Genomic DNA, 18,105 nt, shown 5'->3' with positions numbered 1-18,105 from the left:
GACACACACCATGCTGGAGAAGAGGACGGGGGTACCACGCTTGGGAGATCTCCATGCAGCTGAGGCAGTGGAGTGTGCTGGGTGCTGCGTGGTGTGGGGCAAGGATGTAGCCCCAGCCCAGGCCTGTCCTGCCCCCTTGCTGACAGTACCACACTTGGGCCACGCAGACAGCCCCTCAACCTGTCCCAGACAGACCGCCTGGGCTGCCCTGTGGAGGGCAGGCAGCATGCCCACCACAACTGGCCCTTGCACGGAGCAGATACAGGGGCCTTGTCCCTGCCCGGAGAGCAGCCGGGCAGCGGTTGCTGTCCCCGGGCACAGGGCAACCCCAGACGCATTCCCAGCCTGCCGTATGGAGGCAAGCAGCATAGGGTGCAGTATGACCAGTTCCACCAAAGCTGGAGCCTAAACACCTGAATGAAGCTTAGTCTACCCTCATACTTTTCCTGGGCTTATTGAGAATATGAAATAAGAGAAATCCAAAGTATGACTCTAACCGGTTCCCATGTGTACAGGTCAGTCAGACTTTTGAATTGGTGGGAATGGATTTAACAGGGCCATTACCGGCAACGAAGGAGGGATACCGGTATATACTGACAGCCACAGACTATCTTACAAGATGAGTTGAAGCATTTCCACTTCGAAATAAGTTGGCATCTGAGTTGTTAAAAAAAAATGTACAAAATTATACAGCAACTTGGATGTCCACAGCGTTTACTGACAGATCCTAGGCCAGAATTCAATAATGAGGTAAATACTTTTTTCTGAGGTTGTTTTTGACTATGTCTTCAACCACACTTTCAGATCACAGATAGCTGACAGTAAACATGGGCTTCATTGCCCTGGGGAGTTTTTCTTTATGGGCATTTTTGCTGACAAGTTTCTATGAACTCCCACTCAACTTTGGCAAGGATTACTACTGGTCAGCCCATCAGGGTTGCTATAAAATTTTATTCTTTCATCTCTTTATACCCACCAAACCTGTCCAAAGGAAAGTTTATGGCATAACATTTTTTCTTTCAGTATAACCTAGACATTTGCAAAAAATTGGGACTACAGCATAGCTTCACCAGCCCATACCACCACAAACCAAATGGATTGGCTGAAAACACAAACAAATCCATCAAAAAGGTAATTTTACGGCTGGGAAAATTACAGTATTAATAGCAAGGAGAATGCACTATGACAGAAGCTACAAACTGCTTCAAAATGTTAGTACGTCGCAAGTCCACTTGTCTTTTATTTCAAGAAAAAGTAATCGTAGCAATAAACTAGGATGGCCTCTTTATGCCTTTTGGATCACGTATAATTTCTCTCAGTAAAGACAGTCCTTTCCCCTCCCCCCACAAATAATTAGGTCCTATGATGATGTCACTTGAATAGATATGTGGGCAGAGTTGGCATCGGGCTTTGTTGCAAGGATAGGTTCCTGGGTCAGTGTTTTTGTTCAGTGATGTGTGGTTGCTGGTTTGGGCCCAACAAAGAAAATAACAGAACACCATTAGCTGTCACCTTCAGCCCCCAACTAAAACCTCTCCAGCGCATCATCAAAGATCTACAACCTATCCTGAAAGATGATCCCTCACTCTCACAGATCTTGGGAGACAGACCTGTCCCCACTTACAGACAACCTCCCAACCTGAAGCAAATACTCACCGGCAACCACACACCACTGAACAAAAACACTAATCCAGGAACCTATCCTTGCAACAAAGCCCGATGCCAACTCTGTCCGCATATCTATTCAAGTGACATCATCATAGGACCTAATCACATCAGCCACGCTATCAGGGGCTCGTTCACCTGCACATCTACCAATGTGATATATGCCATCATGTGCCAGCAATGCCCCTCTGCCATGTACATTGGCCAAACCGGACAGTCTCTACGTAAAAGAATTAATGGACACAAATCTGATATCAGGAATCATAACATTCAAAAATCAGTAGGAGACCACTTTAACCTGTCTGGTCATTCAATGACAGACCTGCGGGTGGCAATTTTGCAACAGAAAAGCTTCAAAAACAGACTCCAAGGAGAAACTGCTGAGCTGGAATTGATATGCAAACTAGATACAATCAACTTAGGCTTAAATAGAGACTGGGAATGGCTGAGCCATTACAAACATTGAATCTATCTCCCCATGTAAGTATTCTCACACTTCTTATCAAACTGTCTGTACTGGGCTAGCTTGATTATCACTTCAAAAAATTTTTTTCCTCTTACTTAATTTGCCTCTCAGAGTTAGTAAGACAACTCCCACCTTTTCATGCTCTCTGTATGTGTGTATATATATCTCCTCAATATATGTTCCATTCTATGCATCCGAAGAAGTGGGCTGTAGCCCACGAAAGCTTATGCTCAAATAAATTGTTAGTCTCTAAGGTGCCACAAGTACTCCTGTTCTTTTTGTGGATACAGACTAACATGGGTGCTACTCTGAAACCTACATCAAATAGTTTCTAGCAAGGTCGGACCTATCGCTGCTCCAGGTAGCAAATTCCTACAGATATCTGTATCACACACCCTATGGTGTAAGAAACTGCTTTCTGTAGGAATTAGCTAAATCAAATAGCAGTTTTTTAGCAAATTAGGAGGAGTCAGCAAATAAGAACAACCTTATGTTCTTGGTGGTGATGGGGGACTTCAACTACCCAGACATCTGTTGGGAAAATAACACAGATTATCCAACAAGTTTTTGGAATGTATTGGAGACAATTTTTTATTTCAGAAGGTGGAGAAAGCTACTAGGGGAGAGGCTATTCTAGATTTGATTTTGACAAATAGGGAGGACCTGGCTGAGAATTTGAAAGTGGAAGGCAGCTTGGGTGAAAGTGATCATGAAATGATAGAGTTCATGATTCTAGGGCAGTGGTTCCCAGACTTTAACAACCTGTGAACCCCTTTCACTAAAATGTCAAGTCTCACGAACCCCCTCCTAAAAATGAATATTTCCAGGGATTTTCTCCTTTACCTGAGTATAAACGATAAAAGCAGTGATCTTGGAAATACAAAATTTGTTTTTATGATATGCTTATTAAATAATTAATAATAGTGTGTATCATTACAGTATTTTTATTACATTATGAAAATGGCAACACACTTCCAAGCTCTCACTTTCATAGCTTGTGTCACTTTGAATAAGCCTGTTATAAGACAGGACTCCTAGGTTTCATCAAGGAGTATCAGATGTGAAACAGCAGTAAGGTATTTAAGAAGCCAACTCAAAGAGTTCCTCCTACACAAGCATTCAGGTCTTGAGCAGTCCAGGCAAACAACGCACATTACAATAAAGCTTAAACTTGTTCTTCATAATAATTTTAAAAACAATACTAGCTGCCTAGTTAATTTTAAAATCAGCAAAAAATATCCACCTCCCTTTCCATTTCTTATAAGGAGTCTTGAAGTTTAAATTCCTCAGTGTGATAGATATGTTTGCTTTAGGGTGACCGGACAGCAAATGTGAAAAATTGGGACAGGGGGTGGGGGATAATAGGAGCCTATATAAGAAAAAGACCCCAAAATCGGGACTGTCTCTATAAAATTGGGACATCTGGTCACCCTAGCTTGCTTTGATCTGCTTAGCTCTCGGAAGTCCAGGGGCTCTGGGCTGCTGGCCCCAGGCTGCCTGGGGTACAGCTCTGTCCACCATTAGGGCATTTTTTCCTGAGAACCCCTGTAACATTTCGCAAACCCCAGTTTGGGAACCACTGTTCTAGGGAATGGTAAGAGGGAGAACAGCAAAATAAAGACAATGGATTTTAAGACGGCAGACTTTAGCAAACTCAGGGAGTTGGAAGGTAAGATCCCATGGGAAGCGAGTCTAAGGGGAAAAGCAATTGAAGACCAGTCATAACTATAAAGGGAAGGGTAACAGCTCTCCTGTGTACAGTACTATAAAATCCCTTCTGGCCAGAGACTCCAAAATCCTTTTACCTGTAAAGGGTTAAGAAGCTCAGGTAACCTGGCTGACACCTGACCCAAAGGACCAATAAGGGGACAAGATACTTTCAAATCTTGGGGGGGGGGAGGAAGGCTTTTGTTTGTGCTCTTTGTTTGGGAAGTTGTTCGCTCTTGGGACTAAGAGGGACCAGACATCAATCCAGGCTCTCCAAATCTTTCTGAACAAGTCTCTCATATTTCAAACTTGTAAGTAAACAGCCAGGCAAGGCGTGTTAGTTTATCTTTGTTTTCTCAACTTGTAAATGTACCTTTTACTAGGGTGTTTACCTCTGTTTGCTGTAACTTTGAACCTAAGGCTAGAGGGGGTTCTCTGGGCTCTTTAAGTTTGATTACCCTGTAAAGTTATTTTCCATCCTGATTTTACAGAGATGATTTTTACCTTTTCTTTAATTAAAAGCCTTCTTTTTAAGAACCTGATTGATTTTCCTTGTTTTTAGATCCAAGGGGGTTGGATCTTGATCCACCAGGAGTTGGTGGAAGGGAGGAGGGGGAATGGTTAATTTCTCCTTGTTTTAAGATCCAAGGGGTTTGGATCTGTATTCACCAGGGAATTGGTGAAGAGTCTCTCAAGGCTACCCAGGGAAGGGAATTAGCATCGAGAGTGGTGGCAGCGGACCAGATCTAAGCTGGTAGTTAAGTTTAGAAGTTTCATGCAGGCCCCCACATTTGTACCCTAAAGTTCAAAGTGGGGAAGCAGCCTTGACAAGACCATTGGCAGTTTTTCAAAGAGATGTTATTAAGGGCACAAGAGCAAACTATATCACTGTGTAGGAAAGATAGGAAGTATGGCAAGAGACCAGCCTGGATTAACCAGGAGATATTCAATGATCTAAAAATCAAGAGTCCTACAAAAAGTGGAAACTAGGTCAAATTACAAAGGATGAATATAAACAAATAACACAAGTATGTAGGGACAAAATTAGAAAGGCCAAGGCACAAAACGAGATCAAACTAGCTAGAGGCATAAAAGGAAACAAGAAAACATTCTGCAAATACATTAGAAGCAAGAGGAAGACCAAAGACAGGGTAGGCCCATTACTCAACAAGGGGGAAAACAACAGAAAATGTGGGAACGGAAGAGGTGCTTAATGACTTCTTTGTTTCTGTTTTCTCCAAGAAGGCTGGTGGCGACTGGACGCCTAACATAGTGAATGCCAGTGAAAATGAGGTAGGACTAGAGGCAAAAATAGGAAAAGAACAAGTTAAAAATTACTTAGACAAGTTAGATGTCTTCAAGACACCAGGGCCTCATGAAATGCATCCTAGAATACTCAAGGACCTGACTGAGTAGATATCTGAGCCATTAGCAATTATCTTTGAAAAGTCATGGAAGACAGGAGAGATTCCAGAAGATTGGAAAAGTGCAAATCTAGTGCCCAGCTATAAAAAGGGAAATAAGGACAATCTGGGGAATTACAGACCAGTCAGATTAACTTCTGTACCTGGAAAGATAATGGAGCTGTAGCGAGGCGGTGGGATACCCCACAGCCCTGCAGAGGGATGAGCCTCCCCTAGCACCAATGTGGGTGGAGCTAGAGGGTCCTGCGCCCACCCCCCACAGGTCATGGTGCAGGACAGGAAGTAGAAAAGCCCCGCTGCAGAGCTCACTTGAAGGCCAGCCGCCGGAGAGGCCAGATGCCTGTGACCTAGCTCTGGGTTGAGGAACGCCAGCAGGCCGCGCCTACCCCTCGCCAGCTACCCCGAGGGGCAGCCGAGCCTACCCCTCGCCAGCTACCCCGAGGGGCAGCCGAGCCTACCCCTCGTCAGTTACCCAGAGGAACCGATGGTGCTGGAAACCGCCGAGGACACCAGCCAAACCCAGGTACCTTACGAGGGGGAGTCCGGAAGTAGCCCGGGGGCAGCCGACCCTGGCCTGGCCGCAGCAGGGCCAGAACCAATGTCAGTGTGTTGCGGTCAGGATCCCCACTGACACAGCAGTGAGTCTTCTGCCGCTGTTAGGGCCCCGGGCTGGGACGCAGTGGAGTGGGTGGGCCTGCGTCCCCCCCGTCACCCCACTCACGGGTGGCCGTCTCCCCCTCGCACCAGACGCTCAGAAGCCTGAGCTCCTGACTGTTTGTTTGCTGCCCTGACCTGACCCAGGGCCAGGGCTCACACTGAACTATTGGCTCAGCCCCTGCCTAAGGGCCTGAGCTCCTGACTGTGTGTTTGCTGCCCGCCCTGACCTAGGGCTTGGGCCCATAGCGAAGCAAATAATTAAGCAATCAATTTGCAAACATCGAGAAGAAAATAAGGCGGTAAGTAACAGCCAGCATGAATTTGTCAAGAACGAGTCGTATCAAACCAACCGGATAGCTTTCTTTGACAAGGTAACAAACCTTGTGGATGGGGGGAAGTGGTCTACAGGGTCAATCTTGCCTTTAGTAAAGTTTTTGATACTGTCTCCCATGACCGTCTCATAAACAAACTAGGGAAACGCAACCTAGGCCTTCAGTAACTGCTACCAGTAGCGCATTCCTATGGAGAGCAGTTTAATACACTACACGTGCTGCAGTTTTTGCAGTTACACCGGCCCCACCCAGCAGCTGCAATCAGCCCACAGGCAGAGAGGGGCAGTGCCTGAGGCCCCAGCAATGGCAGGGAAATGAGTCACTGACACAGACCCAGAGAAACCTGGCCCCCCACCCCCCAGGCTGCAGAGGAAGGCAAACAACCCAAGGTCCCTGCCAGTCTGACCTGGGGGAAATTCCTTCTTACTCAAGATAGTCAAGTCCAAAGCAGATTGCAAAGAGTTACCAAGGGATCTCACAAAACTGAATGACTGGGCAACAAAATGGCAGATGACATTCAATGTTGATAAGTGCAAAGTGATGCAGAGTGAAAAACATAACCCTAACTATCCATACAAAATGATGAGGTCTAAATTAGCTGTTACCACTCAAGAAAGAGATCTTGGAGTCATTGTGGAGAGTTCTCTGAAAACATCCACTCAATGTGCATCGGCAGTCAAAAAAGCTAACAGAATGTTAGGAACCAATGGAAAGGGATAGCTAATAAGACAGTAAAAATCATATTGCCACTATATAAATCCATGGTACGCCCACATCTTGAATACTGTGTGCACTTCTGATTGCCCCATCTCAAAAAAGATATATTAAAATTGGAAAAGGTACAGAGAAGAGCAACAAAAATGATTAGGGGTATGGAACAGCTTCTGTATGAGGTGAGATTAAAAAGCCTGGGACTCTCTCTCAGAAAACAGATGACTAAGGGGTGAGTTGATAGAGGTCTATAAAATCATGACTGGTGTGGAGAAAGTGAATGAGGAAGTGTTATTTACCCCCTCTCATAACACAAGAACCAAGGGGCAACCAATGAAATTACTAGGCAGCAGGTTTAAAATTACACAAGGAAGTTCTTCTTCACGCAGCGCACAGTCAGCGTAGGAACTTGTTGCCAGGGGATGTTGAGCAGGTTGTGGGTTCACAAAAGAAATGAGAGATGTTCCTGGAGGACAGGTCCATCAATGGCTACTAGCCAGTGGTCAGGGACCTGCTCTGCCCTGGGTCAGAACAGTCCCTGGCGCCTGGGCTTGGTGTCCCTGCTGCTGGGGCTGCAGCGTGTGGGCACGTAGCCAGGCTGTGCCCGGGACAGGCAGAGGGGCCGTCCCACAGCTGGCCCAGGACAGGGTTTGTGCTGGGGACGTGTCTGTGTTTCATGATCTCACTGGGCAGGCTGAGCCCTGGTACCCCATCTGCCCAGTGCCCTGCCCTCTGAGCTTCTACAAACTCGGGGGGAGGGGCAGCTAACGCCACCTCTACACTATAAATATTAACAAGGGGGCGTGGCTACACTGCATGCCCTACCCCCACTGCAGCGAGAATGGCAAGGAGGGCTTTGCAAGCCTCCACCCCTCCCTGTGCAGGATCCCAGAGGGGCCCTGGTCCGCTGAGCTTTGTTGTGCGGCTGCAGCACAGGGCTCTGACCGGAGTGCACCCCAGCTGGCCAGGTGAGCAGGAATGCGCCAGGGGCTGCACTGGGCGCCCCCGCACGTTGGGGCATGGTTCCCTCCCCCCTCCCCCAGTTCAGGCAGAGCCTTCCATCCTTGGGCACCAGGCAGCCGCGTAGAGGAGCCCAAGGCACCATGTGAGGACGGCGTCAGAGATGGGGCATTTGCAGAGGCTCCCAGGCCCAGCAGCGCATGGAGCAGGTCGGTCAGGAAAACGACCCTCCAATGGCATTGAGGCGGCCAGAGCCAGTGAATTGCTTGGGCTCGGTCACAGAGAGCTCCCCCCCTCGCTGCCCTTGCACCCTTCCCTGCAGTAGGGATTATATTTAGAAACGTGCTCAAGCCAAAAATAAAGAGGTAAAAAGATTTCCCAGTGGCTGTTTCCATTGTCAGTCACGGTGACAGCCATGAAGCGCCTGCTCCAACATAACCTGCATAAAACATGCTAGGCAGACAGACAGACTTGCACGCCTGCCCCTTGCCAGAGACCAGCCGGACACCTCTGCCCCCGGAAGAGAAGCTGGGACACGTCCTGCTGGGGCTGCGGGGATCTACTACCCCAGAGGCACGGGGCAGCTGAGTTGCCTCCACGGCCAAGGATCTGCAAACGGTGAGGGGGTTTCTTTGCCTTTTGCCTGGCCTGTGGTCTCATGGCAGCTGCCAAATGCACTAGGCACTGGTGTCTGCTCCAATTTGCACAAATGGGCCCCGACCCTGCCCTCCATTGGTCTGTGGGAGAAACCCCGGCCCTTTGCCCCAGTCTCGCCCTTGTGTGGCCCTGGCTGCATGGGGAGCAGCTTTGGGCTGGGCGTCTGCCTCAGCTGCCTGTGGTGCAGGACGGGCTCCTGGTGCAGCGCTTTGCGAGCCCCACGTAAAGGGCTTGAGCAAAACAGCTTTGACTTGAACTCTAGCCTTGGAGCTTTCGACCTGGGTTAATCCCTAGAAGAGGAAGCGCAGTGCAGGCTCCCCCCTACTGCCCAGCCACCTGACTCCCTCCACAGGGACCTGCTCAGCTGTTCTGTTCAGGAGGCCACTGATTTCCAGCTGCCCTGAGAGGCTGCTGCAGAGCTAGGAACAGAACTGAGCCATGCTGAACCTGGGGCCACCTCAGAGCCGGTCTCCAGCAGTGAAAGGGCTGCAGCCCAGTGCTGCTGTCAGTGCCGCCAGTCCCCAGCAATCAGTGCTCTTAAAGCGGGATACCGGGGCCAAACGGGGGTTAATCCTGGAGGGGTTTTGCAGCCACGGGCAGCTGATGGGCTCAGGTAGCCTCAGGTTAACCCGCTCCCTGCCCTGGCTTTGCTCTTGAGTCAGGCACATAGCTTTTACAAACACATCCCTGGCAGCAAAAGACAAGCATGGCTGTGAGCTGGATCAGGCATTGCTGTTCTGGGACCCCAGGGAGGAAGCTCCAGATGCCGGCGTGTGCAGCGGGAACCAGGGAGGGATGTGCCCAGTGCAGGGTGCCCCCATGCCAGCTTCTCCCAGGTCTGGAGCAGCACAGGGTGCCGGAGTCTCTGGGATGCCGACGTCTGGGCGTGTTCCTCTCTTTTAGGGTGAGCCGGTATTTGGACTCATGGGTGACTGGAACCTGCTGGGGAGGCTTCTGGAGAGTGCTCAGCAGCACTCCACAGTGGTGGGGAAGGTCTGGCTCACTGTCCTGTTCATTTTCCGTATCCTTGTCTTGGGGGCAGCTGCCGAGAAAGTCTGGGGGGACGAACAGTCGGGCTTCTCCTGTGACACCAAGCAGCCAGGCTGCCAGAACGTCTGTTATGACGAAACCTTCCCCATCTCCCACATCCGCTTCTGGGTGCTGCAGATCATCTTCGTCTCCACCCCCAGCCTCGTCTACCTGGGCCACATCCTGCATCTGGTGCGCATGGCGGAGAAGGAGCAGCAGCGAGAGGAGACTTGGGGGGCCCAGCAGGAACCCCTGGTGCAGCATAAACCTTCCATCAAAGATGTTCATGGCAAAATCCGCCTGCGGGGGGCCATTCTGAGGACGTATATTTGCAACATTGTCTTTAAGATGCTCTTTGAGGTGAGCTTCATTGTGGGCCAGTACGCACTGTATGGGTTCGAACTAAAGCCCCTCTACACGTGCAACCGCTGGCCCTGCCCCAACACGGTCAACTGCTATATAGCCCGGCCCACCGAGAAGACCATCTTTATCCTCTTCATGACGGGGGTGGCCTGCCTGTCTCTGCTCCTCAACCTGATAGAAATGTACCACCTGGGCTTCACCAAGTGCAGGCAGAGGCTGGCAGCCAACCACTGTCGGGCACCCAACCCCAAGGCCAGCTCCAACGCTCCCAGAGAAACAAGCAGCCACCACATTTCCCACTGTCCTGCACACTACAGCCTTCCCCATGCCGCTGACCCCAGCCTTCCATTGCAGCCTTACGCCAGCCAAGCTGCTCCCTCAGCGGGCGGGGACAGCCGTGCAGCACGGAGCAGCCGCGAGACAGGCACCCAGGGTCCGGTCATGGAAGAACTGTTGCAGCAGGGCAGCAGGTCCAGTAAATCCAGCACTAAGCTGAGACCCAGTGACTTGGCTGTTTAAGGAGGCGGCCCATCCCTGCACTGAGAGCCTGTTGCACTGGCCCAGGGCTGACAGGCAGGGGAAGGGGGCTCTTGTACCAGACAAGCACCGTTACCACGAGGCTGCATCACAGGGCGCACAGCTTGGCTTAGGAGCCTGTTGTGTTTCCATGGATACCACCATGGAAATACTGGGCCCATAATACAGACACCAGTGTCCAGGAGCCTGCACTCTGGGCCAGACGTGCACAGCTCAAGCCCTCTCCCTTCAGTGGCGCTGCAGCAGCCTTGTGGCTGTCCGGGGCAGGAGGCAGGGAGTGGACCGGGAGCCGATGGGGGTAAATGCTCTATACTTGATAGGACGCAGGCAGGGCCTGTAGCTTTTCCTTCCCCATGTGACAAAGCCTCCGGGCTGCATTGGACCTGGGCAGCCCCACTGGCGTTTCCCCTTTTCTGGATAGAGAGCTGCCCCCGCCCTCCCCGCAGCCTGACCTCCGCTCCTGGGCAGTAACATTGCTCAAGAAGGCCCCAGCAGAGACTCCTAGTAGGTAGCTGCTCAGGGCCAAGAGACCCTCCCAGGCCCCAGCAAGGAGAATGAGACTGGACATAGCCTCTGCCACGCACCTGGGGCCAGCTGGGTGTTCCACAGCTTTGCAGGCTGCTGCTGTAACAGCCTGTCAGGGAAGATGGTGCTGCTCCGAGCAGGAAGGCCTAGGCCCCGCTGCTGCTGCCTCCTAGCCCCAGGGCTCCCTCCCCAGCCGGGGCGACTCTCAAGCCATCTCTACCTCTGAGGACAACGCATGTGGGGAAGCAAAGACTGCAGCTGTGATGTTCAGGTGATGATGAGGTTTCAGCAGCAGCTACAGCTGTTGGGCAAGGCAGCACTGGACCCCCATATTTGGGCACCCCCTGTTGTGATGTGACTGAATTCTCTCTCTTGTGAAAAGGGGAGGGACCACCACTGCAGCTGGAACTAGGGCTAGCCCAGGAAGCTTCTTCCAAGGCTGACAGCAGCTGGCGAGACGGCGCCTGCAGGGCCCACCATTCATTTCAGCCCCCCAGCGCTAGATCACGTTCATCTCATTGCAGGGAGGCTCCGTGAACCTGGACATAGGGCTGCTTGGCTGTCTCCTGTCCACACTCTCCTCTGGTCCCACGCAGGACTGGTCAGATTGCCAGAGGGAGAATTGTAGCCTCTGGAGAAGGCTGTGTTGCACACGGGGTGCCCCTCATGCCCTCAAGGGCACAGCCCAGCCACTCCCTGCTTAGCTCATAGGAGATGGAGGCAGGAAGGCCATGGCCCTCCCTTCCCCCATGCAGGCCAGGCCTGCTCCTATGACAGTTCATAGCTTCTAATGCCAGAAGTGACAGGCCACCATGGGGTGGGTTTAGGCCCCAGCTCAGGCCTAGCTGGCACGTTGACCCATGCTGGGAATTACAGCTCCCAGCTGCTGGATAGGATGCCCTGGTGGTGAGCTGCCAGACCTGGTCCTACATCCGTCACAGACCCTGGGATGGATGGCGGGGGCAAGGTGGCAGGGATCAAGCATAACTCCCTGACGACTGAGCCCTTGAGACAGGCAAGGGGGCAGTGGCCCTAGCCTCCTCCCTGGAGCAGAGGCAGCCCCTGCTCTGCCCTTCAGTGGATTAAGGACAGCAGCTGCCGGCAGGTTTTTGCATCTTTATTTGAAATGAATGGTTTCTAGAGACACAAGGTTAGCCTAATGCCCCGTTAGCACTACAACAAGACCGGTGACTGGCTCACTCTTGACATGGAGACAGAGGGCCCCGGGCCAGGTCCCAGAACAATATATACAGACTCAACAGACAGTGCCGAGTCCCATTGACAGCTGATAAAAAAATCAAAACAAAACACCAAGGGGAGGGAGCCAGAAGGGAACAGCAAAGCTGGGGCAGGGGCTGGGCAAGCGAGAGACCCAGGCAGGCTCCACTCCTCTGTCGGCCTGCGGCCCCCCTCCACTGCTTGCAAGTTCTGGCCTGGCGCGGCCCAGCAGGATTCTCAGTCTAATGCAGGCTTGGAGGAGACGGGCCCAGCAGCAATGAGTCCAGGCACAGAGGCTACCTCCTCCATCTGATAGTGTCAGGCTAGCAACGGGGGCACCGTCCATTCTGCTAGAGCTTGGGGGGCAGGGAGGAAGGGAGGGGCCCCTGCTCGTCAGCTCTGGCAGCGAGGATGCCCCTTGGCTCCCATGCCCGATGCAGAATTCAGACCTTCAACGGCCCCCAGTGGCTGTTGTGAGTGCACAATGCAGGGTGAAGCCACAGCTAATGCAGAGCTGGGGAAGGGAGATCCCAGGAGCCCCCTGGGCAGTGAGCTCTGCGCTGCTGAAGAGGAGAATGAGATGAGGAACCAGAGACAGCACAGCCAGGCCCCTCTGGGAACAGCTCCCTCCAGCAGAGCTGGGAATGGTCCAGCCCACAGAGTCAGCGTCTAGGAATGGCCCTGCTACCCCGGCTGGCACGGCTCCTCCCAGGGCCCTGTGTGCTGAGCATGGCTCACTTCCCCACTCCTGCTGCTTGGGCAGGGAGCTGACTGTAGGCTCAGGGCCTCCTGTGCGGTCTGCTAGGCCCAGCCTGTCCCCACTGCACTGACCAGTCTCTTCCCCATGTTACACCAGGCAGGGGGAGACTGAACGGCCCTGGGGAGAAGGGACAGGCAGGGCTCACCGGGCCAGTGCCCTTTGGGGTTCCTGGCTGGGAGAGGGACTGGCTCTGTATCTCCACCCCGGGAAGACAGGCGGGGGAAGTGGGACACTGCCCCAGTCAGGCAGAGCACAGGTAGGGCCTGGGTGCCAGGGGCTGGTGGGGGAGGGGGACGGCATGTTACTAGCATCAGGCAGGGATGTTCAGAGTCCTACATGCGCTGAGCTGGACAGCGCTACCACATCTGCAGGGCTGGGAGCAGCACTACACCCCCATGCCATGCCATGCCACACTCACATGCCACAACCCTGGCCAGATACGAGGAGCAGGGGAGACACCTTTCCAGGCCAGAGCAGACCCAGCCCAGCGGGCTCTGGGTGCCGCCTGCCCATGCTCCAGCCCTGGCCTGCGCTCAGTCCATGTCCTCCTCCAAGCCGCTGCCCCGGCTGTGCTCCTCGTAGATCTCCCGGACGGCCAGGATGCGATTCAGCATACTCTCCAGCATGCTCCTGTCCATGGGGATGACCGAGTACCAGAGAGGTGACTCTGCAATACACGACCGCTCTGGCTGCAGGTAGAAGACGTCGTTCCGGTTCCGCAGGCTCTCTGGACTGTGGCAAGAGAGGGGCAGAGTGAACCTCACCCTAGAGGCCAGAAAGCCCTGGCCTCCTCAGCCACCCTGAGCCCATAGGGTCCTTCCCTCTTGACCTGGAACCCAGCAAGCCCCCCAGGGGACCAGCGGGCCTCAGTGCCCCCCCATTCACCCAGGAGACAAGGAGAAGCCTAGAGCCCACCTGACTGAGGTCTGTAAAGGAGGCACTAACACTTAGGGCACTGCTCGTCCTGCAGGGAAGGGCCCATGAGCCGGGCTTGGAGCTCCTCTCCCAAGGTGACCTGGGACAATGCTCATGGCAGGCAGGAGTGGGGGGTCCCGAGGCACCACAGCCACCTCCTCCTGCCAATCCGAGGGGAGGGAGGGACGGTGCCCACTGAGACGAGTTACTCAGCCCAGGGGCTGTGATCACAGCACTCCGGCAACGACAGACACAGGCCGGACTTGGGGATTTGAGAAACCAACCCCTGGAGACGCGCTCTTCAGGCCTCCTGCTTCACTGGCAGGACCCTGGCAGTCAGTGCTCTGCACAGCTCTTTGCAAAGGCAGCACGTCAGGGGCAGCCTCGGGCCGCTCTGCAATGTCCTTCCAGCCAGTCGAGGGGCCAGACTGGGCACACGGGGCTGCAGGAGAGCAGGGGACGCCCCAGCAGATGGGCGGTGGCTCTCTCTCCCCGGGAAACTCACCATTTGGAGAGATAGAATTCATAGAACTTGACCGGGCACCGGAGTGGGTTCATCCTGTTCTCCCGCTGCTCCAGGATCGGCAGCTCCTCCTCTCGCTTCCGCTTCCCAGAACTGCTGTCTGCAGAGAGAGGCCAAGTCAGAGCAGCGCACACGCGGGGCAGGGGCGGGGAGACAGACACGCGCAGGCCCCTACCTCGCCCTTTTTTCTGCCGGACGGGGGCGTAGTAGCGGATGCTCACCACCTTGGTGGTGCCCCGGGCTGTAGTGCACTTGCGGGACTGGCGTACCACGTTGGTGAAGGACAGCTGCATGTGCTCCTCCGCAGTCTGCAGGCCGAAGAACTTGGTGTTGAAGAACATGAGGGTGTTGAGGAGGACAAAGGGGGAGTACACCCCCAGCTGCTTACACTCCCAGAGATGCTCCTCCTCCACACGGGAGAAGATCGTGTCTGCAAGCACACAGCGGAAGAAGCTGGGTCACACGCATCTGTCATGCTGCGGGTTCCCCGGCAAGGTCTGGCCGGGCAGGGAGACTGGAAGGGATGTGGCTGCCACCACCAGCCCAGCTTCAGCCATGTGTGTCAGGGGAACATCAGCCAGGGCACTGGGGTCCTCCCCTGGATCTCTCTCCCTGCCTTGGGCTGAAGGAGCTTGGCCCAGTGGCAGGACAACACCTGTTACAGCAGGGACCCTTGCCCTGGGGAGTGCCCATGTCTAGATGGACTAGCCAGAGGAGCCATGCTTGCAGCGCCAACTGACACCAGGCTGGAGCTGTCCCCTCCCCAGCCATGACCCAACCTAGGTTAACCCACCACAGCACAACTGGTGCAAACCAGCCCCAGACCAAACCAAGGGCCCCTGCCTCGGTACCGAGTGTCACGCACAGCTGCATGTGCTAGTACAATCAGAAGGAAAGGGAGAACAGCAGGCAGGACAGGATCAGGCAACTCCCATGCAAAACCAAGGCAAACTGCTCCAGCCCAAGAGCCTCCCCTGGCAGGCAAGAGGCTGGGACAGTTAGCTCGACTGGTAGCAGGGTACATGGAGACAAGGGCACCCAGCCTGGGGCCCAGAATGGGGGCGCCCTCTGGCTGCCGAGCACTAGGGAAAGCACGGCCCTTATGTAGGTGTCTAACCGGGGGCCGAGTGCCCTGGAATGACTCTCTGTTACTGCTTGGATTATGCCAGGAAGGTCACAAACCTCTGGCCTGGGAGTTGGGAAGCAGACAACGGTTCATAAGCCCCCTGGTCTGACACAGTGCTTTCCAAAGGCTGGGGCAGGGGGAAAGCAGCAGCCTGGTCCAAAGGGGCTGGATGGAGAGTCCCCTGATGTATATGGACAGAGAATGTGGTTTCCACGGGCATCCGCTAGCCTGGATTCAATCCTCAGTCAGCCTGAGATGTTGAATCCCAACTGCCGACAATCCCTGGCCCAGCTCTGCTGTAGTGTCCTGGGGGGAAGATTACATGAGGCTCCAAGATGCAGCAGGGGCAGTGGCCTTCCCCCTCCAGGAAGAAGAGTGGGCAGGCCTGGCTTTGTGCCCTCAGGAGAATTCAAGGATCCACTTGCCTCCCATGGCAAACTTCCCCAGGAAGCATCCTGGGGGGAGGGGAAGAGGGGAAGGGGCAAAGGTGGCCCCTGTTTGGCCAATTCCAGCCAGGCCTGAGAGCTTGACCTTAGTGGCTGCTAATAAAGGAGCGTGCGGCCTTGGGACACGTACTGTTTGGTAAGAGTGTGGGCTGCCAGCCACTCAGGGACTTGTTCAGCTCCTGCACGAAGGTCAGGTAGTAAAGGTCTGTGAAGATATTCACCATCCGGTTGTTCTCCAGCAGGTACTAGAAGGGAGAGAACACATGGTTAGTGTCGGGCACAGGATGGAATTGTTCTGTACTATAAGTGTGATGCAGACGTGTATTTCACTTGGTGCGTGCCCAGTGCGCTGGAGCTGGAGAATTTTGCCTAGCATGACCCATAGGAGGCAGCACTCGTGCCTCATGTTCAAAACCTCCCCCCGGCTATCTAAGGTGGCCGCACCCTCCCCCGCCTCAGTTCCTTCGCACCGAACGCCCAGAGACTGGACTCTGATGGAGAGGGGATGGAGGGTGGCTTGTAGAATACATGTCTGCATCACATCTCAAAAAGCGTTACAGGAAGGAACCATTTCTTCTTCTTTGAGTACATGCAGCTGTGTATTCCACTTAGCGGGCTCCCAAGCAGTAACCCCCCCCAGGAGGCAGGGCTTGGAGTCTACGTACACAAGGATCACATGACCATCTACCAAAACTTGCATCTGCCCTGGAAGATACGGTAATGGCATAATGGTTTGTAAAGGTACGTAACAACCACAGAGCAGCCCCACAAATATCCAACACAGATGTCACTGAGGAATGCTATTGATGTTGCTTGTGCTCTCATAAAATGCACTCTTACCCACTGAGGTGGCATAGCCAAAGCTATTTCATATGCAGTCTTGAGACAGGACATTATCCATTTAGAAATCGTCAGTGACGAGAGTGCCTGACCCTTAATGCGATCTGCTTATGACACAAACAGGCGAGGCATGAAACGGTTTAGTTCTGTCCAGACAGAAGGCTAGACATCGTCTGACAGCTAATGGATGAAGACGCTGCTCCTCCGGAAGTGAATGCAGGTTCGGGAAGAACACAGGCAAATATCCCGCCTGGTTCAAATAAAACTGAGAAACCACTTCAGACAAAAACGCTGGGTGTGTTTGTAAAGTCACTTTATCCATGGAGAATTACATATAAGGAGGCTCTGCCATCAGAGCCTGCCATTCACAGACTCTCCGTGTGAATATTATCGCTACCAGGAACTCAGTCTTCTGACACAAAAGCAGAAAGGAACAAGATGCCAGGGGTTTGAAGGGAGGTCCCATCAAAGCTGCTAGAACTGCAATATGGTCCCAAGAAGAACAGGCTGTCAGACCAGAGGATGGAGACAAAGAAGCCCTTATAAGAATTTTGCTCCCATGGCACGGGAGAAGACTAATGTTCCCTGAATGGAGGGGGGGGGGAGGAGGGGGATGAAATGCTGATATCGCTGCGAGACGCACTCTCAATGAGCTAAGCGCAAGACCCAATGACTGATGGTGCAGCAAGTACTTCAAAAAACAACAGAGGGTCCTGTGGCACCTTTGAGACTAACAGAAGTAGTAGTAGTTACTTCTGTTAGTCTCAAAGGTGCCACAGGACCCTCTGTTGCTTTTTACAGATTCAGACTAACACGGCTACCCCTCTGATACTTGACAAGTACTTCAAGAGGTCCTAGATTGGGCTGCGAAATTCAACCACCACACTGAAAACCATTCAATTTCACCGAATACGCCATTCTGGTAGAGGGCCTTCTATTGTTGAATAGGACCTGTTGAAGAGTGGCCGAACGCCACACTTTCTCCTCATTGAGCCACACCATGGCATGCAGGGAGCTAATCCCGGGATGCAAGGTGCAGCCATGGTTCTGAGTGAGTAGGTTGGGATGGAGAGGAATGGATATGACAGTGTGAGAAGGCCGGAGAACCAGCACTGCCTCTGTCACGCTGGGACCATGAGAATGAGTTTGGCCTGATCCACCTTCAGCTTGAGGATGACCTGTGAGAGGATCGGGATCAGGGAAAAGCGACTGCCAGCTAAGGTGGAAAGCGTCGGACAGGGAGC

At 53.2% G+C, this 18,105-nt stretch overlaps 2 protein-coding genes across 6 annotated transcripts in view; one reads left to right on the top strand and one right to left on the bottom strand.

Annotated features, from left to right (window-relative positions):
• The first annotated feature begins 9,475 nt into the window (after positions 1-9,475).
• LOC117882657 (gap junction alpha-3 protein-like) lies at positions 9,476-12,141 on the top strand. The gene has a single exon (XM_034781230.1). It carries the CDS (start codon positions 9,504-9,506, stop codon positions 10,488-10,490), a length of 987 nt encoding a protein of 328 aa, XP_034637121.1. The 5' UTR covers positions 9,476-9,503; the 3' UTR covers positions 10,491-12,141.
• Positions 12,130-18,105, bottom strand: part of ZMYM3 (zinc finger MYM-type containing 3) — a 76,873-nt gene continuing 70,897 nt past the window's right edge. For 2 of the 5 annotated variants that reach the window (XM_034781222.1, XM_034781221.1), the window contains 4 exons: positions 16,152-16,266; positions 14,625-14,879; positions 14,432-14,549; positions 13,545-13,743 (listed from right to left, as the gene is read on the bottom strand). In XM_034781222.1, coding sequence (XP_034637113.1) covers positions 13,545-13,743; positions 14,432-14,549; positions 14,625-14,879; positions 16,152-16,266 — 687 coding nt within the window. Of the gene's footprint in view, positions 13,744-14,431; positions 14,550-14,624; positions 14,880-16,151; positions 16,267-18,105 lie in introns of all 5 variants that reach the window. The other 3 variants (XM_034781223.1, XM_034781224.1, XM_034781226.1) reach the window with 3 other exon arrangements.

Source organism: Trachemys scripta, chromosome 9, assembly GCF_013100865.1.
Source record: "Trachemys scripta elegans isolate TJP31775 chromosome 9, CAS_Tse_1.0, whole genome shotgun sequence".
Taxonomy (NCBI): domain Eukaryota; kingdom Metazoa; phylum Chordata; order Testudines; family Emydidae; genus Trachemys; species Trachemys scripta.
This window is presented reverse-complemented; position numbering and strand designations above follow the sequence as displayed.